This window comes from Diabrotica virgifera, chromosome 4, assembly GCF_917563875.1.
Source record: "Diabrotica virgifera virgifera chromosome 4, PGI_DIABVI_V3a".
Lineage (NCBI taxonomy): Eukaryota > Metazoa > Arthropoda > Insecta > Coleoptera > Chrysomelidae > Diabrotica > Diabrotica virgifera.
In genome coordinates, this window is record NC_065446.1 from 219,385,656 (window position 1) to 219,411,833 (window position 26,178).

The 26,178-nt window shown below is 31.5% G+C and overlaps 1 protein-coding gene across 3 annotated transcripts in view; it reads left to right on the forward strand.

Moving 5' to 3' along the window:
• LOC114326802 (zinc finger SWIM domain-containing protein 8 homolog) overlaps positions 1–13,998 on the forward strand; it is a 252,478-nt gene extending 238,480 nt beyond the window's left edge. For 2 of the 3 annotated variants that reach the window (XM_028275246.2, XM_028275248.2), the window contains one exon: positions 11,016–13,998. In XM_028275246.2, the coding sequence (XP_028131047.1) occupies positions 11,016–11,082 (67 nt within the window). In that variant the 3' untranslated portion in view covers positions 11,083–13,998. Of the gene's footprint in view, positions 1–2,395; positions 2,469–11,015 lie in introns of those variants that run through there. The other variant, XM_028275247.2, reaches the window with a different exon arrangement.
• Positions 13,999–26,178: the final 12,180 nt, after the last annotated feature.

Consider the following 26,178-nt stretch of genomic DNA (forward strand, 5'->3'; position numbering starts at 1 on the left):
ACACTTTCATATAATCAAATATCCTTAACTTTCGCGTTGTCGTGGTGATGACATAATGAGCAATAAATTACAACAAAGATTTTGACAGGTTTGTGGTTTGAAAGAAATTAGAATTTTTAAATGTCATAGACCTAAAAATTGTAGAATAGAAATGAATTCCAGTGACGAAGGTTTACAGTTTTTTATTTGTTTATCGTAGATAAAATATTGTATGAAACTGTGCGTGAAGTACTTTTTGCAAACTTACGCGATGTATCGCACTCGCTCCGCTGTCGCTCGTGCTCTAAACATCGCGTGCGTTCGCAAATAGCATACTTCACGAACTGTTTCATAAATAACTATTTTATACTAGTGTAATTTTTGGAATTATAATTATAACAGGTAATACACGTATTAAAAATTCATATTTTGTAGGTTAATTCTTCTTTCTAAACATGTTGTGTCCTATATACAGAGTGGGCCAAAGAAAAGAGTCCACCTCGATATTTGGCTTTTATTTGGCTGGAATTTGTTTTGCTTTTTTAATCCTTTTGTCATTTTTTTAACTGTTGGAAACAGTTAATTATTTGGAAAATCTTTGTATAAATCTATTTTATTAAGAGGCCACACCAGTGCGTCATCAAAATTACTTCGGGAGATAGGACATTTTCGGGACATTTTTCGAAAGCTCTGCGAAAATTTGGTAACAGTGCGTCGGCAGTATTTGACACTAGCTAAATATTGTGACAATATACTCAAAGGCGCGCTACATGGAAATATGTAATAGAAAACAATTTTATTATTAATAAATAAAAAAAATAAAACCAAAATAGGTGAAAATTTAAAAAAGAAACTGTATTTTTTATTTTTTCATTTAAATTTTAAACTATTGATAATATTTCTAAAATAAAAAATCCTCCTAAAACTTTATATACCTACTCGCATTAGAATTCGAAATATTTTTACGTAAAATATACTTACCTATAAAACTCACAATTAATAATAATCTATTTTTCAAATAGTCGGGTAACTTAGTTCTAAACTTACGTGCATAGAAATCGGCCCACTTAAAAATTTGGTCATTTTTGATGTCTCATATTTTCTAAACCTGTTGGCCGATTTAAGTGATTTTTTGAACATGTTATAGCCTGATCCTTTAACAACACCACTGTAATAATACTGTTACTAAACAGGTAAATTTTCATTGTATACCGGGTGTACCAATCAAACGAAAGTTTTTTCTCAAAGTTCGCATCACCCTGTGAAATATTTTAGCATTTATAAAATACTGAAATTAAAACCCAACTATAACCTCAGTTTTTCTTAACATTCTGTTTTTTGATTCATTTATTTATGTTGGATAATAAAAGAGTTAGGTACTTTAACAACTAGACATGCTCTTCATCAATACACGGTGTATCTAAATAAGTGCGACAAACTTTAAGGAGTAATTCTGCATGAAAAAATAATGACAGTTGGCTTAACAAACGTAACTCCGCAAATGTTTCGTTTCAGAGATACGGGATGTTGAATTTTTCTTACAAACTGACGATTTATTTATTGCTTTAAAACCAGTTGAGATATGCAAATGAAATTTGATAGGTTTTAAGAGATAGTTATTGCTGATTTTTTGAAATAAAATTAAAAATTTTATATTCACCATTAGCGTGCATACGGATAATATGATCGGTCATATTACACGCATGCGCGCTAATGGTTAATATTAATTTCTTAAAATCCATAAGGAAAAATTTTCCTGTAACTGGCTGTATACCATTAATTACAAAAATTGAAGAAAGTCTTCTGTGTAAAAGGTAAGGTAAGGTAAAAGGTATAAATATACCTTTTACACAGAAGATTTGTATGTCAAAAAAATGTGCAATAACTACGTCTTAAAACTCACTAAATTTCATTGGCATATCTCAACTGGTTTTAAAGCAATAAAATAAATCGTCAGTTTGTAAGAAAAAATTCAACATCCCGTATCTCGGAAAGGAAACATTTGCGGACATACGTTTGTAAAGCCAACTGTCGTTATTTTTTCATGCAGAAATACTCCTTACAATTTGTCACATTTATTTAGATGATGAAGAACATGTCTAGTCGTTAAAGTACCTAACTTTATTATCCAAGATAAACGAATAAATCAAAAAACAGAATATTTTGCTACTAAATGCTACAAATTACAAAAAAACCATAATTGATACGTTTTTGTAATTTGTAGCATTTACTTTACTGTTACTGGGACCTGACGATGCTTTGCATATTGTAGAAAGCGAAACCGGTCGCCCGGAAAGTTATTAAAGAATTTAATATCATATTTTTTTAATACGTATACAAAAAGAAAATTTTTAAGAAGCATCACTCTTTAAAATTATGATTTGTTCAGATTATTTGTTTTTTTTTTATTAAATAGGTTGTATTTAGATGAGAAATACTCGTACCTGGAGTTGGAAGTTTTTTTTAATAGGTAATGCTTAATAGCTTAATGATTTTAATGATAATGATAAGCTATTTCCCAGTGGGGTTCTAACAAATTCTACTTATCACCATCATCTAGTTTTCCAATAATAATACTCATTTTAAAACTTTCATTTGTGTAATTAATACTGTATCTGATTAACAGACATTAGCTATCATCACACTGGTAATCACCACCTTATTAATTTCTACCCAGAAAAGAGATTCGGTTGTTTGGTCAATCTTTTGTCTCGCCTTCATTTTATTAAAACGTGAAGATTGACTAATACCTGTCTGGTCACCAACTCATTTTACTTATCTCTTCTTGCAGTTTTTTTTAAATTGTAACATAAATTAGTTCGATGATTCAACATTCTTTAGAATTCAGTTTGTTTCGTAGATTAATAAAGAGGGACTCAAGCCTATTACTTGGAATAATGCTATACCACGTTTTTGAACTAGGAGGATTAATTCAAATTAACCGCGCTCTACTGCTTGTTTGTAATTGGTCCAACCGCAGGAAAGTTTACTCCACTAAATTATGAAATTTTGACATTATTGACTTTTAAAATTCATAGGTAATTTAAGTTATATCGGCGATCTTTTGTGTTTTCTGCGTTATTCCTTTAATTTTTAGATTTTTAGTCTGCATTTTTTATATAAAATAAAACAGTTGTTTTTAGAACTATGTATTTAGCGACGTATTAGTGTTATTAAGTTAATGTAGACCAGGGCGCATCTGTAAAAATATTAGTACATTTGGACGTTGAGAGGTGACTCAAATTTTTTTTGCAGAAATTGCTTGAAAATAACTCAAATAATAATAGTTGAGTTATCCTCCCTCTCAAAAAGGTCCGGAACATTGTTTAAATAATCAAAATGTCAAAAAATGAAGGAAAAATTCGATTTTTTCTTCGTTTTTTGAAACTTTAAAAGTATTCATTTCCGAGAAAAGTTGTACTTACATAAAAGTTGCGTAATTAAATTTCCTACAATATAGAATTGGTTAAAAATTTAAAAAATAGTTACCCTTGTTGCAAAATAGAAATAATTGCGAAAAAAACCATACAAAAACAAGTATTCGCATTTTACGTTTTTCAACCATTTATGCCACACTTAGGACCTTCATATTTCACCCAGAAAAACTTTATGATACAGTAAAACAGTACTGCAAATTTCATTAATATCGGTTCAATAGATTTTGCAAAATGAGTTTTGCAATCCAGCTTTCGCAAAAAAATTCATTTTTTCAAAATGTTACAGGACTGAAAACAAAGCAGATAGCAAGTTGAAATTTTTTTGGCTTATAGAAGTGTACTGTATCTTTCATTTGCAATTTGCAAAACTAAAATCGATTAACTACTACGGCGCCAGGAATTTTTTTAAATAAACATTAATTATTGGTGCTACGCGCAGGACAGCGGATAGTTTGCTCTGATTGGGCATTCCAATGACTTTGATAATGATTGATACATTTTAATTTTTATTACATTTCGATATAAATAAATAAATTTGTTTATTGCAAAATAAAAACACATACTCTATCCTTTGAAATAACACTTTTTCTAGTAAAAACTTTTTTGTTCATATATTTTAACTTAGAGAATAAAAGTTAATTATTTTTAAACATATGCAATTGTTTAAACAATATTTCACAAACAATAATAACATTAGTTTGATTTTTGTGGAATTAAAATATTAAAATACAACAAAATATAGAGTAAGAAAATAATATATTAGATAAAGATTGGAAGAAATTTTGGTGGAAATCAACTTGTGTGAATCGAATACCGCTGTCCTGCGCGTAGCACCAAAAATTAATGTTTATTTAAAAAAATTTCTGACGCCGTGGTAATTAATCGATTTTAATTTTGCAAATTGCAAATGAAAGGTACAGTACACTTCTATAAGCAAAAAAAAATTCAACTTGCTGTCTGCTTTATTTTCAGTCCTGCAACATTTAAAAAAAAATGAATTTTTTTGCGAAAGCTGGATTGCAAAATTTATTTTGCAAAATTTATTAAACCGATCTTAATGAAATTTACAGTGTTGTTTTACTATATCATAAAGTTTTTCTGGGTAAAATATGAAGGTCCTAAGTGTAGCATAAATGGTTGAAAAATGTGAAATACGAATACTTGTTTTTGTATGGTTTTTTTTCTCAATTATTGCTTTTTTGCAACAAGGGTGACTATTTTTTAAATTTTTAACCAATTCTATATTGTAGGAAATTTAATTACGCAACTTTTAAATCAGTACTTTTCTCAGAAATGAATAGTTTTAAAGTTATAATCAAAAAACCAATAAAAAAAATCGAATTTTTCCTTCATATTTTGACATTTTGATTATTTAAACAAGGTTCTGGGTCATTTTGAGTGGGAGGATAACTTAAATATTATTAGTTGAGTTATTTTCAAGCAATTTCTGCAAAAAAATTAGAGTCACCTCTCAACGTCCATCTCAAAACAGATGCGCCCTGGACTAAATGACACTGATTACTGGATTACTGTCGAAGGCTGACATGGTCAACCAAAAAAGAAGATGAATCTGGTGATTTTTTTAGTGACATTATTGGGTGTGAATCTGTCTTTTGAGTTTACTCCCCTTGGTTTAAAAACAGGGTATAGTATTATACAGGGTTGGCAACTTAAAAGTGTTGAATGGATGTCATGAATGAATAGAAGATATACAATAAACAGCTGCTGTACGAGTGGTGTACAGCAGATGACTTCGAGGAAAAATTATTTAAAACGTAGTATAATATCATAAAAACTGGACTATATAAATGGCGTTGGTTTGAATATTTACGTTTGGGTTGATCACAAAAAGCTATAGTAGAACGACAGAATAATTCAACCGATGCCATACCGAACCGTTCACGAAAGTTTTGCAGCCAAAAAATTCTTCTACGTCCCACGCTTCTTCATCCAACTATATTTCCTTGCATTATAAGCTGTAGGAGCTTAAATCTTATGCCTGTAGGGATGTGGCCAAAAAACTCAAATTTTCTCTTCTGTATAGTAAATATAATTTCCAGTTCAATATTCAGTCTTTTCAGCACTGCCTGATTTGTAACTCTATCCGTCCAGGAGACTCTGAGAGCTCGGGATTTCAATATACTCTCCTTTTAAAGAGTTTCTTATTTAGTGTCCAGCTTTTCACATGCAATTCTTTATCTATTATCATTGAAGACCTGAGACAAATTCCTAAATTTTCTGGTGAACGTCAAAGCTGTCGTATTTACTATTTCATTGTAATTTTCGTTCATCCACCTATTCTGCATAAGTCTTGTGTTTATGCTTCCTACGTTCATCCATCAGTCTCAGGAATCCCATGATTCATCCATTTATGCTTAAAGTTTACTTTTGAGTATCTCCCATTATTTCTTTAATATTTGACCATTGCATATGTGGATCTGTTTCCCTTTCCTTTCCCTTTCTTTAAGATCATGACATTTTTGATTAATTAGCTGAGTTTTAATTTGAGCAGTATCTGGTTCTATTGTACTAGCGCAATAAAAAACTAAATTTTTCGTTTCTAAACATATTTTATTAAAGTGTTGTTTTTACAGTAACGTTGAAAACATTGGTTGTTTTAATCCTAATTGGGAATTGTTCTGCTAGAATGATGGAATACAATTTTGGTTGCGGGTCAATCCATGCCAAGTGGTCCAATATAAATAAAGTTGGTTGCTTGACCATTTTTAATATTTTTTAATTTTCTACCTTTTAAACTTCAGTATACAGGGTGGTTCATCTTATTCGCCTCGGTGTATGTACGGAAAACCACTTGATATTTTAAATAAATTTCTTCACAGTAATATAAAGGGCCATTAATACTACAATCTAAAAATAATGTGAATTATACAGGGTGCTCCAAAAAAGAGTGGTGTATCAGTTATATTTTTTCTTATGGAATGCCCTATATATGATGACATTATTGAATTGACCTTTAAAAATAAGCTATACTTTCATAAGGGTTCCCTATACCTAAATATAGGGTGTTTTGATTTATTTCGATTTTTATAAAAATGTAAGGTTTTAGAAAAAAATAACTATCTACGAATCTAAGAATCAGTAACAAATTCTTTCTTGGATCTTAATAATTGACTATTTAGCATACTTAAGCAGATGCTTGTTGCAACAAAGTTTCTTACAAGGTGGTCAAAATATGAGATTGTTCTATTAACAAATTCAAGCTGTAATAACTTACTTAATTTAAATGGAACACCCTGTATCTTACTAGTCTATCGCGTAGAAAATATACTTAGCTAGGGTTTCCTATACCTATCTTTTTACAGGGTGGTCAAAATATTAGATTGTTCTATTAACAAATTCAAACTGTAATAACTCACTTATTTTAAATAGAACACCCTGTATCTTACTAGCCTATCGCGTAGAAAATTTATTTAGCTTTCAATTCTTGTTAGGGTTTCCTATACCTATCTCCCTTCATTTGTTAAATATTTAAAGATTTAATAATTTGAAAGCTTTAAAAATTAGAATTAAGTAAATATGTCGTGGTTACATATGTACAACACATCACCAACACCGGCAATATACTTAGACATGATACTGTCATTAATAAAATTTTCATTGTTATCATGTAATCACACAGAGTGTTGTATTATTTTAGTTGATTTTGGCCTACATGTGACATTGAATAATATGTTTATATTAAACTGAATATCCTATATTAGATGCCGTATTCTGGAAGATATTTAAATTATATTTCATTCCGTGTAAGTATTTTCCATACCTTAAACCAACGGTTATTAAGTAAATTTAAGAACACCACTTTTTGTTTGAATCTTTGAATCGCAATTACAAACAATTAAATGCAATGGCTACTATGACGAAAACGAGCCTATTGTACAAAAATATGTAAAAATGGGTATTTACCGAATAACATGGGAATTTACATTTACAGAATAACATGTGTATTGAGAATGTTTACATGGAATTGAAGAGATTTTAAATATCTTCCATTATAAAGAATAGAATATCGACTATGTCATTTAAAATTAGAACACTCTGTGTGATTAAATGTTAAAAATTTGAATTTTATTAACGAAAGTATCTTGACTAAAATATTTAAGTATATTGCCGGTGTTGGTGATGTGTTGTACATAACCACGACATAGGTACTTAATTCTAATTTTTAAAGCTTACAAATTAGGAAATCTTTAAATATTTAAAAAATGAAGGGAGATAGGTATAGGAAACCCTAATAAGAATTGAAAGCAAAGTAAATTTTCTACGCGATAGATTGGTAAGATACAGGGTGTTCCAGATAAAATAAGTAAGTTATTACAGCTTGAATTTGTTAATAGAACAATCTAATATTTTGACCACCCTGTAAAAGATAGGTATAGGAAACCCTAATATAAATTGAAAGCTAAGTAAATTTTATACGCGATAGACTAGTAAGATACAGGGTGTTCTATTTAAAATAAGTAAGTTATTACAGCTTGAATTTGTTAATAGAACAATCTCATATTTTGACCACCCTGTAAGAAATTTTGTTACAGTAATCATCTGTTTAAGTATGCTAAATAGTCTATTATTAAGATCCAAGAAAGAATTTGTTACTGATTCTTAGATTCGTAGATATTTATTTTTTTCTAAAACCTTACATTTTCATAAAAATCGAAATAAATCAAAACACCCTGTATTTAGGTATAGGGAAACCTTATGAAAGTATAGCTTATTTTTTAAGGTCAATTCAGTACTGTCATCAGATATAGGGCATTCCATAAGAAAAAATATAACTTTGATATACCACTCTTTTTTGGAGCACCCTGTATAATTCATATTATTTTTAGATTGTAGTATTAAAGGCCCTGTATATATCTGTGAAGAAATGTTTTTAAAATATCAAGTGGTTTTCCATACAGAGACCGAGGCGAATAAGATGAACCACCCTGTATAGAGAGTACTAAATTGCATTCATTTTATTTTTAAAAAATTTATTTTGCCGATGACCGCCATTTTTGTTAAAGCGTATCGATCATTTTCACGGAAAACATGGCTTCGCCCTTTAGCCAATATTTTCACTGAGGTTTGTGAAACAATAAATCAAAAGCCAAACTTTTTAGAAAAGTATGTTCTAAAAAACGGCCTATAGCATTATTTAATTTCAAACTACCCTTAAGGCCTTAAATAAACCTCAAAGTTTGAAAAGGTAAACTGATAAAATTGCATTTTCAGCATTTTTTAACAGCATAAGGCAAGCCGATAATGGTTTGTAATTTTTTTCTGGAAAATACATACGTACATAGTTTAAATAAAAAAAGTTTGAGTTTTGAGGCAGGTAAATTTTTTCAAAAAAAATCTCAAAAATGTAATTTTTTGAAAAATCTCAAAGTTTGACCTCTTATAGCTCTGATGGGCACGGATGAAAAAATTTGAAATTTGGCTGAGTGTTAGCCCCCAGCAAGTAGAATAAAGAGTAAAAATTTGGAGTTGAAGACTTACGTCATACAGGAGTTACAGACCTGAAAAAATTGGTCAAAAATCAAAATGGTCAAAATTTGAGCGTTTGCGGGAAGGGTGATTAAAATTCAAATAAACTGTCTAATGAAATAAAAATTAATCTATTTTCGCCAAATTTCACAATGAATACAAATTTATACAGGGTGGGCCAAAGAAAAGAGTTCACTTTGATATTTGGCAGTTTTAAGAGAGTAGATTTGGCGTAGATTTTAAGGGAATGCCGAAACAGGTCGATTTTTATTATTAAATTACAATTTTTTTATATGTATTTCATACTAGTGACGTCATCCATCTGGGCGTGATGACGTAATCGATGATTTTTTTAAAACAGGAATAAGGGTCGTATGTTATCTCATTTGAAAGAGTGTTCAATTCTCTGTTCAATAATATAAACAATAATCATTATTTATACAGGGCGGCCAAAAAAATTATTTTTGAATTAAATTAATTGACACAAAAAGATGAATGTATGTAATTTATTTAACTCAAAATACATTTTGTTGCTGTCATAAAATAAAAAAATAAATATTATTTGGCAAATAAACATTGCTTTTCGCTTAAATTAAATGTCCAAACTGTCAAGAGGTAGGTGAGAGGCTGTTTGTGATTTAATTTAAGCGAAAAGAAATTTATTTTTGAAATAAACATGTATAAACATAAACTGAATAGAGAATTGAACACGCTTTCAAATGAGATACCACACGACCCCTATTCCCATTTAAAAATCATCGATTACGTCATCACGCTCTGATGGATGACGTCACGTAGCATGAAATATATGCCAAAAAATTGCCATATAAAAATAAAAATGGACCTATTTCGGCATTTCCTTAAAATCTAATAGGTAACTACTGCCAAATATCGAGGAGGTCTCTTTTCTTTGGCTCATCCTATATAAATTTGTATTCATTGTGAAATCTAGTGAAAATACATTAATTTTTATTTCATTAGATAGTTTATTTGAATTGTAATTACCCTGCTCGAAACGCTCAAAATAATGATTTTTTACCATTTTTTTCAGGCCTGTAACTCCTATATAACGTAAGTCTGCAACTCCAAATTTTTACTCTTTATTTTACTTGATAGGAGCTAACATTCAGCCAAATTTCAAATTTTTTCATCCGTGCACATCTGAGATATAAGGGGTCAAACTTTGAGATTTTTCAAAAAATTACATTTTTGAGATTTTTTTTGAAAAAATTTACTCAAGTCTCAAAGCTCAAACCTTTTTTTATTTAAAGTATGTACGTATGTCTTTTCCAGAAAAAAATTACAAACCATTATCGGCTTGCCTTATGCTGTTAAAAAAATGCTGAAAATGGAATTTTATCAGTTTACCTTTTCACACTTTGAGGTTCATTTAAGGCCTTAAGGGTAGTTTGAAATTAAATAATGCTATAGGCGGTTTTTTAGAACATACCTTTCTAAAAAGTTTGGTGTTTGATTTATTGTTCTAGGACAAACCTCAGTGAAAATATTAGCTAATGAGCGAAGCCACGTTTTCCGTGAAAATGATCGATACGCTTTAACAAAAATGGCCGTCATCGGCAAAATAATTTTTTTTTAAATAAAATGAATACAATTTTATTCCGAGCAAGGATGACATACATCCACATGTGATACATTTTTAATCTTAAGACATCGACTTATTGTCGATTACTATACAGCTCATAATGTAGCAATAATGTTATTTTGAGGTTTTACACCTATTCAAGTGGCTAGTTTCAATTACTTGTACACTGAGGATGGTCAGTTTGACCGAAAACGTTTTGTACAACCACTCCCTTGTGGATGAATTTTAAAAATTTTTTAATAAATTTATAATATACCTATATACAACAGAAGTGTTTACTTCATTCTACGTTGTCTTAACAAAGGTATACAGCCAACTACAGGGTTTACCCTTTTAATGAATACAATTTTGTACTCTCGATATACTGAAGTTTAGAAGGTAGAAAAATAAAAAAATATTAAAAATAGTCAAGCAACCACCTTTGGACCACTTAGCTTGGATTGACCCTTGCCGAAATGCTTGTTAGTAAATATGTATGTTTTAGAAGCTAATCATATTTTCTTATTTAGGTCAAAATCTTGCAAGAAGGACCTATGGTCGCAAATCAACACAGCCCTTCAGGCCAACAACAAATGACAAAGGCCTGACGTAGGCCAAGCCTCTTCCTCCCACACTTACCACCGAGCAACGTCCGAAGCTTCAGAAGAACCGGAACTGTCCCAGCCGCCTCCCACTGCACCACTTCCTTTCATTTGTAACTTACCCCAACCAGAGATGGCGTTGGTGCATCCGATCTACATAGCACACACTCCTTCGCACGCTATCGTCACTCAAGATTCTATCGAAGATCAGCCGCAGTGGTCTACGTCACCGAACAGTTGATCGACGTACGATGATAGGATCGTCTCAGAGACTGTCTACTTTGAAGATAGACAGAAATATTACGATAGTGAGATTATTTTCCAGGAAAGTGGGCAAGACTGCCAATATGACAGACGAACTGTCTATACTAGGCAGTTCGTAGGAGACTTCTGAAAAGTTTGAGCTTTGCGTTGATCGCAGAAGTAAACTAAATTGAAAGGGTAGGATTTTGTTTGTTTTTCGTTCATTTTTGATTCTTGACCTATTTCAATAAAGTCGGTTTACTTTTCAAAATGGAGGAAGAACCTTTATGTAGATAGTATTTCAATTTTCGTCTTAAAATTAATATATACGAAAAATTTGTTTCACTATTTTAAATCAGTTGTGAAGTTCCGATGTTGAATGATTTTTATTAGTATTAAATAATATTCTATTGTTTTTTTTAGGATGGTAATTTCATTTTTAGTTAAGTTCTTATGTATGTAAGTTTATAGTTATCTTATGGGTGTAAAAATACAAAAATATAAGTTGTTGCTTACTTGAAATCACATATTGATCAAGTCGTCACGAAGAAAGCGTTGTTTTTTTACAGGAGCTTCTGAGTAATTTTGTCGTAAAAACGAAGTATGCACATATTGATATGATCACTGCCGATGTGTTTGCTAGTGTGCTCTCTTCAGTAATACCAACCTAATGCCTAATTTTCAGAGCTAGTTTTTTTCTTGAAAGGAATAATTTAATACTTAATTTTTTCTATCCATAGACTTGTTCAACTTCGGTTCAACCTGTCTTACAACTTAAAATTGTTGACGGTTTTTAGAATGTTTGTCTTACCAATTTTAATCCTCCAGTACATGGGTAAGATAAAAAAAGGGTTCTACTTTTTTGCAAATGAGGTTGTTGAAATTCGTTTAAACCATATTAATATCTGCCATATGTAAATCTAGAAGAAATTTTCTTCTTTTCTCATAAATATCAATAAAAAATAAAATTCCACTCTAATATTGTAACTGAAAATATAAAATGTATAAAATATTGAAATTTCAGCTATCTATCATTTGTAAATTGCTGACTCTATTAGTCGTTATAATGGGTATAGTTGGAGCCGCCTAAATTTATCAATACGTCATCAGTTAAAGCATCCAATAAACTACGATTAGAAAGTCACTCGAAGTCCTACTTTGGAGGGTAGCATTGAAAATTTCAAATACGATCTTGATGAAAGTTCTTCAAGACTCTTCCAATAATCTACGGGAGCTAAACAACCAATGAACACCTGAAAAATTATGAAAACTCTTCATACATATACAGGGTGTCCCGAAAATAGTGCGTTCGTTAAAGGTTTAGGTAGAAGGCACCATGTAGAACAAAAAAGTCTTATAACATTTTTTTCTAAACTCGACCATTTGGCCAAAAAACGAAAATACATTTTGGTATGCAAATTGAAATCTGACAACTATGTGTAAAAAATCTAAAGATAGACACAGTCACAATTCAAAAATAGTTGTCCCATGGGCCTTTAGTATTTACATTAAACCCTGTCTACCTCCTCAACAAACAAACAAATTCTTGTTTTGTTTGATTTTCACACATAGGGTGGTATAACTATTTTGCAGGTGTCTACTGTCTGACCTAAATTGCTGGTGTCAATAATCTGTCACAAACAGTTCTTGTACAGTGATGTCAGATTAGTTAATTTTATGATAATAAAAGTTCGCTTATATGGAGAACAGTGTATTTTTTTTGGAAACGGTTAACTTTAGAAAAAAAATGATATAGGACTTTTTTGTTCTACATTGTGTATTATATCCATACCTGAAAGGAACGCACTAGTTTCGGGGACACCCTGTATAATAGGTTGTTCAATAAGAAAAACACAATTTTATGGTTTGAAATACACTTTTTTATTGAGTATCGTCTCCCTGAACGTCAATACACTTGTTGCAAGTGTACTTGACCGGCTTTCACAGATGCCATGACAAACGTTTTCGACGTTTGATTTTTTTTAGGTATTGAAACAGATGGAAGTCGTTAGGGGCCAAATCTGGTGACTAAGGTGGATGCTCCAACAATTCGAACTTTAATTCATAAAATTGTCAAAATGTTCGTATGAAACGGTGCATTTTCCTTATGAAAAACCATTTTTTTCTTCTGCAAGCTGAATTCTTTTTCACGGTTTTCTTCCTTCAGCTGGTCTAAGGAAATATAATAACGGCAATTTGGAAAATCCTCCATTTTGGAATACCAATTTTTAACAAATATAATTATTTTTAAACTCAAAAAAAACAACGATAATTTACAGGAGTCCATATAAATACAGTAAATATAAGCCGAAATCATAATTTAAATTTTAGTAATATAAAGGATTTCCAAGTTACTTAAATAAGGTAAATTTGGCTGACCCTTCAGCAGATTATAAGCACACTTAACTTATTGTATGAGTACTAGCGAGTTTATGAATAAAAAGTTGATCCTTTTAGAGGCAGGACATGATTATGTTATATTTTGTTTTAACGCAGATTTCCTCGATTAAATAAAGACGTCTAGATTTATCGAACAATTGTTGTTTTTATTTGTTAAGCTTATGACTAAATAAACATTTTCTGTTAATTCTAATAGAAATAATACATTTAGAAGTGTTTCATTATTTGTATATCGTTTGGAAAATAAATTTGTAACGCATATAAGTTATCCGTTGGTGTTTTTAGTATGTATATTTAAGAAACCTAATGTATATTTGATCATGTATTAGTATTTTAGTTTACCCAGTTAAATAGAACAAAAAACTCCCAAGGAACAACTTCTTATCTTGTATATTTTGGTTGTTTATATACTTGAAGCATCTTTGATAAATGTTGTTTAACGGATATATTGATTAACGACTGAATTTCGAAGAATACATGTGAATACATTATTTTTGTATTATTTTCGATATACAACGTGGCACGTTTTATAAACCACCGTTCTCGGAACACTGAGGTTTTTTAATTTTACTGGATGATATTTTTTACTGGGAACCCGGGACGCATTAAATATATTATTGCAGAAATGCCGAGATCAAAGGAAAGACGTCTTTGCTGTATTTATTGACTATGCGAAGGCCTTTGATTGAGTACAACATCACAAATTAATTAAAATATTAAAGGATAAAGGAGTTGATAGTCAAGATGTACGAATCATAGAAAAATTATACTGGTGTCAAACAGCGACAGCTTGCATAAATGGAAAATCGACAGAAATATGCAAAATACAAAGAGGTGTCACACAGGGTTGTATACTGTCTCCACTGTTATTCAATTTATATTCAGATAGAATATTTAAGGAAGCGCTGCATAATTTGGAATGGGGTGTGAAAGTTAATGGAATTCTGATAAATACAATCAGATATGCAGACGATACAGTTATTTTAAGTGATGCTATGAATGGATTACCACACCTTTTAAGTGCCATTAACGCAGTGGGAAGAGAGTTTAGCTTAAACAAAATACATGGTAAAATAAAAGTTTTATTTTTAATTCAGTTGCAATGCGAAGGCAAAACAATCTTACTTTTCAATTAGAATACGGAGCGCAGTCCAGTCCCTTGAATCGCGATTTTCGGCTCTTATTGGAGCCTCATCGGAAAGAACGTAGGCTTGTTCTCCATATCCCAATTGATCCGCACTGAGAGGTTTTCCCACCAATTGCAACTGAAGTGAAAATATTAGGTGACTAGCGTCATCTGGCAATTAAAAGATGAAGTTTTCGATCCTAATAGCATTATATTTAGAAAATATTAAAATATTACTAAAAGATTTTTAAATAGAAAACTTATTGGTCCATTTCCTTGGTAACACCTCCAAGGCTTCTAAAATTTGCAAGCCAAATGGATGCTGAAGCGAAGAAGACAAGAGGGAATTCAAAAAACTTACAATTCACGACCCCGTCTGTTCAGCTGGTAAATTCCAACAGAAAATGGACCTAGTTACTCGAAGGAGTAAAGACCAATATAAAAATAAAATAAAAGTTTTATTTTTAATTCAGTTGCAATGCAAAGGCAAAACAATCTTACTTTTCAATTAGAATACGGAGCGCAGTCCAGTCCCTTGAATCGCGATTTTCGGCTCTTATTGGAGCCTCATCGGAAAGAACGTAGGCTTGTTCTCCATATCCCAATTGATCCGTACTGAGAGATTTTCCCACCAATTGCAACTGAAGTGAAAATATTAGGTGACTAGCGTCATCTGGCAATTAAACTGGTCTTTACTCCTTCGAGTAACTAGGTCCATTTTCTGTTGGAATTTACCAGCTGAACAGACGGGGTCGTGAATTGTAAGTTTTTTGAATTCCCTCTTGTCTTCTTCGCTTCAGCATCCATTTGGCTTGCAAATTTTAGAAGCCTTGGAGGTGTTACCAAGGAAATGGACCAATAAGTTTTAGATTTAAAAATCTTTTAGTAATATTTTCTAAATATTATTAATAATGCTATTAGGATCGAAAACTTCATCTTAAAATACATGGTATTTAGCCGTTTGGCCCATCAAGATTCACGGTTATATGTTGATGGTAATATAATTCAAAGAGTACCCAGTTTTAAATATCTTGGTTGCCATATTACTGAACAACTAGATCCAGATAAAGAGATCAAATGTAGAATCGAGATAGCCCGCACGACATTTTTAAAAATGAGGTCATTCTTTCGTAATGATAACTTGCAACTTCAACTTCGAAAGAGCATGATTAAATTTTACATTTGGTCAGTCCTCTTGTATGGTGTCGAAGCATGGACATTAAAAATATCCACCATTAATCGTTTAGAGGCCTTTAAAATGTGGCTGCACAGACGTATACTGAAAATACCATGGACGGCTATGCTGGCAAATATGGCAGTCCTTAAGAGATCAAATGCTGCCCGCGAGCTGCTTGATAACAGCAAATATAGAAAAATGGCCTATTTTAAACACGTAGTAAGGGGAGACCGGTATAATATTCTTCAACTTATTATGATGGTAAAATCAAAGGACGCAGAAGAATTGGTAGAAAGCAGGCCCCTTGGTTGAAGAATACCCGAGAGTGGACAGGAATAAAGAAAGCAGAACACCTATTTAGAATAGCTCGAGACAGAGACAGTTTCGCCATGTTAATCGCCAACGTCAAGGAGACTGATAGGGCACGTTAAGAAGAAGAAGAAGGATGATATTTTGCAAGGATAAACTGACGTAATGTTGGAATAATGAGAAAATAATAGAATGTTTGATATTACGTACTAATTCATCTTGTAGAATTGTAAATTTTTGCATACACTGTGCGTTGTAGACAATGAAAAGACAAATTTTAAAAAATGACAACATTGCACTACGATATTTCTGTCACGACGCCATAGGATATTTTTACTTGACCTTCGATTCAATAGGCCTTTGTACTATGTGACAAGAGCAAGCGCAGCCGCCATGCTGAAACTTCTTTAGTATTTTTATCTTAATTACATTTACGTACACAGGTACTTTAAGGTCTCATGGCGCAACTTTTTTAAAACTAGTATCAGAAACTGATTGCACTCGCAACCATTTTGCCATCTCAGCAGAGTAAAAGCGAGGGGATTCACACATGAGACGATCCACCTGAAACTGGTTTTCAACCGTTATTTTAAAACAGTTGCGTCGAGGACGCTGGACCTAACATGCTTGTTTACAAAGAACAGTACCAAAACATGGCTGATACTGGCGCATGCGCACAAAAACAAATTGGCCTATTGGTACAGTTTACAGTGAATATAGTGTCCTAATTCCCAAATTTTATATTGTTCATTTTTAGACCAGGACGGATCTGTTTTAAGGTGGATGTGTGAGGTGGCATTCGGATTTTTGCAGATAAAGTTAGGTGACAACTTCAATAATTATAATTGACTTATGCTCCTTCTCAGATATGCCCGGAACATTAATAAAAAAATTTAAATATTTAAAAATTTCGAAAAATATCGATTGTTTTCTACTTTCATTGCATACAACTTTAAAACGATTCATTTTGGGACAAAGTTGTAGGGAAAGAAAATAAAGATAATTGAATTTTGTATAACATACGACTGGTTTAAAATGTCTTAAATTATTACCCTTTCTGCAAAATAGCAATAAATGGAAAATAAGGGGGCAAAAAAGACTGTTTTTATTCAGTGTTTTTCAATCACTTTGGTTGCACTTAGAACCTTCCTAATTGACTTATATTGGCTGTAAGAAAATTCTTACAGAATACTTAAACCGTCCACCAAAGTTCATTAAATTCGACCTAATAGATTTTGCATAATAATTTTGCAATCTAAATTTTTTTAAAAAAGTTCAAATTTTTTAAAAACTTTCTGAACAAAAAATAGACCATTTAGAAGTTTGCTATTTTTTTACATATAAAGAGGTTCTCTACCTATCTAATACACTTTACAGAATTAAAATCGGATTATTTAAGAGGCCTCAGCACTGTTTTAAAGTTATAAACAATATTTTGGCTTATAAACAAATACATTGAGGACGTCTGAGTTGGAATAAATTCATTTTCTTGAGATTGGGAGACTCTGGAGATAAATCCCGAAACAGATCGATTTTTATTTTTAAATTACAATTTTTTGGCATAAATATCATACTAGTGACGTCATCCATCTGGGTGTGATGACGTAATCTAAATATTGGAACTAATTTAATTCAAAACTTTTTTTTAATTCAAACCCTGTATAAATAGTTATGTTAATGTTTATATTAGTGAATACAAAATTAAATAGCCTTTCGATTGAGCTATCACACGGTACCTATTCTCATTTATAAAAATCATCGATTACGTCATCACGCTCAGATGGATGACGTCACTAGTATGATATATATTATACCAAAAATTAAAATTTAAAAATAAAAATCGACCTGTTTCGGGATTTATCTCCAGAGACGCCTATTCTCGAGAAAATGAATTTATGCCAATTCAAACGTTCTTACTGTATTTGTTTATAAGCCAAAAAATTGTTTATAACTTTAAAACAGTGCTGAGGCCGCTTAAATAATCCGATTTCATTTCTGTAAAGTGTATTAGATAGGTAGAGAACTTCTTTATATGTAAAAAAATAACAAACTTCTAAATGGTCTACTTTTTCTTCAGAAAGCTTTTAAAAAATTTGAACTTAAAAAAATTAGATTGCAAAATTATTCTGCAAAATCTATCAGGTCGATTTTAATGAAATTTGGTGAACGATTTAAGTATGTTGTAAGAATTTTCTAAGCAAATGACGAAAGTTCTAAGTGCAACCAAAGTGGTTGAAAAACATTGAATTGAACAGGCTTATTTTGCCCCCTTATTTTGTATTTATTGCTATTTTGAAGAAAGGATAATAATTTAAGACATTTTTAACCAGTCGTTTATCATACAAAATTCAATTATCTTTATTTTATTTCCCTACGACTTTGTTCCAAAATGAATCGTTTTAAAGTTATAAGCAAAGAAAGTAGAAAAGAATCGATAAATACTTTAATTTTTTTAATGTCCGTCCCGGGCATATTTGAGAAGGAGAATAAGTCAATTATTATTGTTGAAGTTGTTATCTAACTTTATCTGCAAAAATTCGAATGCCACCTCGCACATCCAAAAATAGAACTTTTTTCACAGATCCGCCCTGGTCTATATATCATAGAACTAATTCAACAATTAACTTACCTATTAATTATGAACATATCTGTTAGAATTAATATCATTTCTTATTTACGATAGTCTAAGACCTCTTGTAAGTGACACCGGCGCGGTTTTTGCCTGGTGCAAAACAGTGTATGTGTCCATGCCTATTATGCATATTCATACATGAATATGCCAAATCATTGTATTATTTCTATTAGAACATCAATGATTGTATATTGGATACAAGATTAAATTGAATACATATATATTTTGAAGGTAGATTGCTCAACTTTTCAGGGATAGTTCAAATTTTTCGGAAAAAGCATTAAAGGTAATTTTTAACTATAAAAAATATGGAAGCGCTCAGGTCATTCTACCATTTCTGCCTTTTCTTAGGTAACAATTACTTAAATAAGTAGTCAATTTTTTTATTTACTTAATTACTCTATGTATAAATGCTACCATGCAGACATCACACATATTGTTTCGAGAAAGTGCACGAAAGCAGCATTTTCAAATGGAAAGGTTTAAAATAATTTCATACTAAAAATATTAGAGAGTTGAAGTACATATTTGACGTTACAATACTGTAATTTTTTATTTAGCTTAAATGCCTCGACAGCTAATGGCCAGTAGCATGGTACTGTTGATTTCGCAATCAGATAGTGTAATGTGTAGTGCGTGTTGACTAAATGTCTTGTTATTTAGTAAAGTCGACTTCATTGTCTTTACAAAGAGACGCTAATTGTAACCCAACATCTGCGGTGAGTACCGTTCCCACAAGGATAGAAACTATTTTCATTTATTAATTCTTAATAGTCAGATCTATAAAGCTAAGATAGATCTGACTAAGGCCTTCGATTGTGTAAAATTGGAAGATGCCCAACAAGATGATAAGGATAATTAACGACATTAAAACGAAGAACAAAACCAGAATAAAAGTCGAGAATGAACTAACATCGGAAGTAGAAATCAACTCGGGAATCAGAAAAGGGGATAGCTCGAGCCCATTGCTTTTTAATTTAGTCATGGACAAAATCATAGAAAACATTAAAGGTACTGGAAAAGGATATAAGATGGCGGAAAAGCAAATAAAAATCCTCTCTTATGCTGACGACGCAATCTTAATCTCCGATAACGAAGATAACCTACAGCGAATGGCACAAACTTTCAATACAATGGCGAAGAACTACAACATGAAAATATCAACAGCTAAGACAAAATCCCTGGTAGTGTCAAGGGAACCCGTAAGATGCAAATTAGTCATTAACAACGAACTAATTGAACAAGTTTTGAGATTCCAATATCTGGGAGTCGAAATATGTAGTCATGGAGATGTTAAAGAGAGCGTCCGAAAGCAAGCAAATAAAGCCAATTACGTGTCAGGATGTCTGAGGGATGTCATCTGGAGAAACAAAGATATGAGGCTGGAAGCGAAAGTACGCATATACAAATCATGTGTAAGACCGATCATGACGCACGCGATAGAAACGAGATGTGACACAGCAGAAACCAAGAGGATACTGAGAACATTGAGGTCAATAACTGGGAAAACACTGAGAGATAGAATACCAAACGACAGAATAAGAGATATCTGTAACATACAAGATATAGTACGGTGGGGAAGACAGAGACGACGAGAGTGGAATCAGCATGTGCCGAGAATGGACAGCGAGAGAATAGTCCGTATAGCCAGTGATTCGAAGCCAACAGGCAAGAGACCAATAGGAAGGCCCTTTAAAAGGTGGCGAGATAGCTGGCAGTCAACATCACAGCTACGAATACAAGCTCAAAATAGGTTAAGGACAGGCCAAGATAAATCTGAAAATTCTCGTGGAACCACTTTCTAGTAACATCCTTAATTTCTGCCTTTTACAATTATTTATAAGGCAAGGAGACGACGAATAAAAGAGATGAAAAGGACTCTACAATATGCAGTCACATTCCGTCTACTCGTCAACGAAAGTTAATTCCGTGTACTCAAAATATGAGTAAATTGAAATATTAAAAACGGCTTGTTTCATTTCGGTTCAGGTATTTTCAGATTTATTGTTTAGATCTGGGACTTCCCATTTCTCTCTAATAGATGTCGCTACCGCTATAGCGTCTGATGCACAGAATGGACAGCCTAAGTCTGACGTCACAAATGTCACAAAATTGGGAGGAGCTTATATTGACTCCCAAACAATTTTGTTTGTAGCGTTAAATGGTCATAAGGAATTTTTCATTTATGTGCTTTGTGTGGCAAAATAAGACTTCATTTAGGTATTTCGTTAAAGAAACGTGTTAATTAAGAGATTTTTATTCGTTTTTGCTCAGGTGGTTTTTATTCCTTAGTGGTTGAAAATAAACATAACCTCAAAACTGTTTACGTTCTAATCATTGCATTAAATTAACTCACCTGGGCAAAAACGAATAAAAGTCTCTTAATTGACACGTTTCTTTAACTAAATACCTAAATGAAAAGTCTTATTTTGTCACACAAACCACGTAAACAATAAATTAAAAATTCCTTATGAGTGTTTAACATTATAAACAAAATTGTTTGGAGTCAAATATAAGCTCCTCCCAATTTTGTGACGTCAAGACTTAGAATGTCCATTGTTTTCGGTGTAAATAACGGATAACGGTCTATTTCAACACAGGCATCAAGAGAGTTATCGCAAATGTCCTGGGGGCGGGGCTTAACGTTATTACAGTTATTATGACAACCGATTTTTGGGATTAAAATGTAACCTAGAAATTAATGTTGAGGAATACTGTAATTGTTTTTTATTGAAAAATGAATTTGGATAATGAGCAGGTTGACATGCATTTTAATTTTAATGATTTAACCAACAATAAATATAAATAATCAGTATAAAAATAATATAAAATATCTGAATAACTAATAACCTAACCACAAAAAGTAGTCTATTGTAGACAAAATAAGAACGCAACGTGTTTCTCAACATAGGAAACAAGATGATTCACAGTTTTTAGTTTATAAAATTTGTATTCTGTAAATTATTTTTATGTTTTATCCCAAATGTCATTTTAGCGTTAACGTTATTACCGTCCGTTATCCGGTATTAGCGTAACATTCCCTCTGCGCTTGCGTACATGTCAAAATAGTGTATTCCGCTATTAACGTGCCATAAAAATGCCTTTGCGATATCTCTCTCTATTGTCTTAATCGTAACAACGTTATTAAAAAGTAATAAATATCAGTGATTTTTATTAAGTAATTAACTTGGAAAAAATACATAATAGGTATTGGAAAAAGTAATCAAGATTAATCTTTCAAAACAATACGGTGGATTTGTGTGCACAAAGTAAAATTTTATGTAGATTCGACACTGCTGCCACTTTTAGCTTTTAAAATATTTAAAAATTTGATTTGAAAAATTTAATCTAATCTAACTTAAACCTAACCAATTATAATCTAAAACTGCTAAAAAACCAGTAATTTTTTTGTTGAAAGTAAATAAGAATAAAATGTTTTAACCTAACAACTTAACCAAACCCAACATAACCTAAACCTGCTAATGACGTAGTAATTTTTTGTTAAAATTATTTTAGAATAAAATGTTATAATATTTAATTAATAATTTGTTTTCATAAGAAAACATTTTGTATAACTAACTTTGTTAATCGATGATTGTAAAAAATCGTAAAATAAAAAAAAATATATAAATAATAAAATTACTTTATTCAATTTTAAAAATATTATTTAAAAGTACAGAAAACACGGTATGAAGCTTTGCACTAGTCTCAGTATCGTCTACTGTATCACTTTGCGTACAGTGATAAATAAACATAGATTTAAACATTTTTGATGGGTAGCTCTGTTAGAGAGCAGACTCAGTAAAACACATGTTTAATTTAAATAAAAATATATTCTTATAACCCAACAAAATAAAATAAAAATAACATTTAATCCTCAGCAAAGGTTTGTATAAGGCCCACGGGCGGCTATCTGAAAATAAAAATAAATATAATTAATAGATGTGACAAATACGACTCTTTGTCAATACATTCACACACATCAACATAGGACAGGTAATTGGTACGAGGATGAAGATGCGAGCGGCCGTTCAATACATGGTTGGAGAATAACGGGAGAGCGATTTATCAATTCTAAATCGCTACACGGTGTGGCTTTTAACACAATACGTTAAAAGCCGGTTGGCCTCCAGGCAATATCTGTTGGCCAGTTGAGTCTTCAGATTAGTTCTCCATAGACTATTCTTGTGTGTCCAAAATACGAAAAAAGGTCCAGAGGCCTCCATTTCTTTTTTCCAATTCAAGATTTCTTACACAAGTGTACAACACTAAGTTTATTTGAGCTAAAACTAGTGGAAGGTAGGAATTTTTGTGTTGTACGTTTTCGACCATGAATCTGTTAAAATATTCTCAAGCTGAGCGAATGGACTGCAGTATAGAATAATAGAGAAAACGATGTTACTTACGAAACTTGTTTTGTATTGCGAATAGTTTCAATACGAATATAGGCAATATATTTTTCGGATTTTTTTTTTAATTTCGGGAATAATCTCGTGTTACTGCAAGAAACTTCGATTCGTTGCTTTCGCACGATTACTTGTTTAGTTTGGTCTAACTTTAACTCTCTATTTCCTGTTGAATAATTGCTACTATTTAATTTTATTTCTGAATAATTTTAATTATTAGTTGAAGCAGTATGTAATGCTTATTAACGTCTTTACTCAAATGGATGCTTCAATTTAATTTTTTTGGTTTGAAATTGTTTTGAATGTTTTGTATAGCGAATTATAAATGTTATAACGATTATCAAGGAAGCTAAACTAACGGGAATCCACCAGATAATATAACTTCGATAAATTTACTGCAAATCATTTTTCAATATTTTAAATCGTCAAGATATGGGATTTTTCCCCATAAACGAAATATTTCTGCAGATGTATAGATGTTTGTCCAATACCATGGAACTTATATCGAAAAATAAAATATTGGTTAATATGTTTATTGCATTATTCGTATTGGTTTGGATTTATGTATATTTAAAAATATCAAACAAAATGTCTTCCCTTGAGATCTGTTCCAACAAAAATAAATTACCTTGGTCGGATTACGATTAGTTTAGCTTCTGATATGGAAAGTAAAAGTATTATAAAGACAGTTAAGCAAATAGAATAGAAATACATTACTGTTTTTGCTACAGACTCAAGTAAAATTTGCATAATCGTTTATTTTTGTGTAGTTGATAAGCAAAAACTTAGATCGTAAGTGTTTTTATAAATGTGTTGAACGAATGAATGTTTTTTTCTGCAATTTTTGACTTTTACATACATGTGACTTAATGTTATCATTATAATGTCCATAATTGTTCGCTGTACAATGGACTGCTTCAGCTAAAAAATGGACCTTGTAACATATGATTTTTATATCATGCCAGTTGTTGCTCAGTTTCTTTAAGTTAAAAAAATAGATTTACCAACTGTTTTGATATCTTCGATACACCAGTTCCAAACAAGTCTGAGTTTTAGTGATTTGGAGTTAAGTATCAGAAAGTGCTTCAATAACCAATAATTACGAGTTCCAACGGGTAACAACTCTACAATAACGTTCTGTGAAGATGTCGCACATATATTTTGTCATAAAACGGTAATTATTGCAGTTCCAAAGTGTAACAATTCGAGTTATTATTATGTTTTCTCGTAGTTAATGTTTTTTGGCTTGTTATCCTCTGGTACTGGTGTATTGAATTCTTGATATTCCTCCATCGTCGTACTTTTGTTTAAGGTAAATTCGAGTCACAAAACTCTTAGATCAAACAAGCTTAGAGGTAATTCTAAGTGGAACCCAATTATAGCACCACAAACTCAATCAAGCAGCATATCATTATTGCCCACTATTAACATTCCGCTGCTCGGGCCTTTGTTTCACACGAAGGTGCTCGCGTAGTATCTTTCATATACGTAATATAATCTCTAAAAATCGTAACTACTTTTGCAATTTTTACAAAACATAGCAAAATAAAAACACTTTTGTTAAAATTATCGCCTAAGGCTCATTTCGCACCAAGCGAGTCCAATCGAATCAAGTCCAGTCAAATCTTGTCAGTCATTAACTTTCACACTGAATGCGTCTTGTGGAGTCAACAGTGTAGAGACACATGTGGTTAAAATGGATGTAGTTGTTCAAACAGTAATATTACGTCGCCTTCGAAGAAAGAGAATGAGACAACGAGTAAAGCTGTTTTGGGTTCATTCCATAAATACTAGATCTGTTTTTGATTCATTCAGTCATATGTTTCCCGATTTACTACGCAGATAGCAATATAAACTTGTTTCAAACTTGCAACAAGTTTGATACATCAAACATGAAAGCTTGCTGCAGGTTTGCCATGGGAACTTTGCAAAGTTGCAGCAAGTTTAAATCAAACTTGCTAGTTACAGTGTGACAAACTTGCATGAAGTTTGTTTTTTCAAACTTGATACAAACTTGATACAGTACGTAAATCGTTCAGCTGGACATAGGGAGCATACATTGTATATATTTAGATACATAAATACATACATTGTATTATATTGAGATACTTGTGGCAACTGAGCTCTCTCGATGACAATATGGTTATTAACATTCAGGGGCGTTAACCTCAAAATTCACAACTCATTTCGACTGACACAAATAAACGTCAAAGTATGACAATGTAGTAGCTGAATATTTTTGGCCTAAGAGAATGAGAAAACTGTTTAGTTTTGAAATTACCTTTTAAAAAAATATTTTAAACATTATTAACTCATTAATCATAAACTTTGTTTTTGATTTATTTATGGATGAAAGCCTTGCTTCAAAAGGCACTCATTCTATTCGTTCTAACAGCTCTATTGCACCAAAAGCTCATACTCGAACAGAAGCTTCAACTAACACAGGTTAGCGCAGTTGCCACAATTCGCTCCATGTATATTCTCTATGTCCAGCTGAACGATTTACGTACTGTATAATAAACTTGCTGAAGGTTTGTTTTTGTTTTCTTGCATGCAGTTTGTTTTTTTAAACTTGATACAAACTTGCTTAAGGTTTGTTTTGACATACTAGCCACAATTTGAATAAAACAATGTGAATAAAAAATACAATACCATTTTATATAACTAATTATTCAGTAATTACTCAACTAAAATACAATCTATTGTCTAAAATTATTTTGGAACTTACATTAAACCCGCTAGCTTGAGATTCCGATGCTCAGTTTTGTCTATCAGCTCTGAAATAAATAAAAGAAATA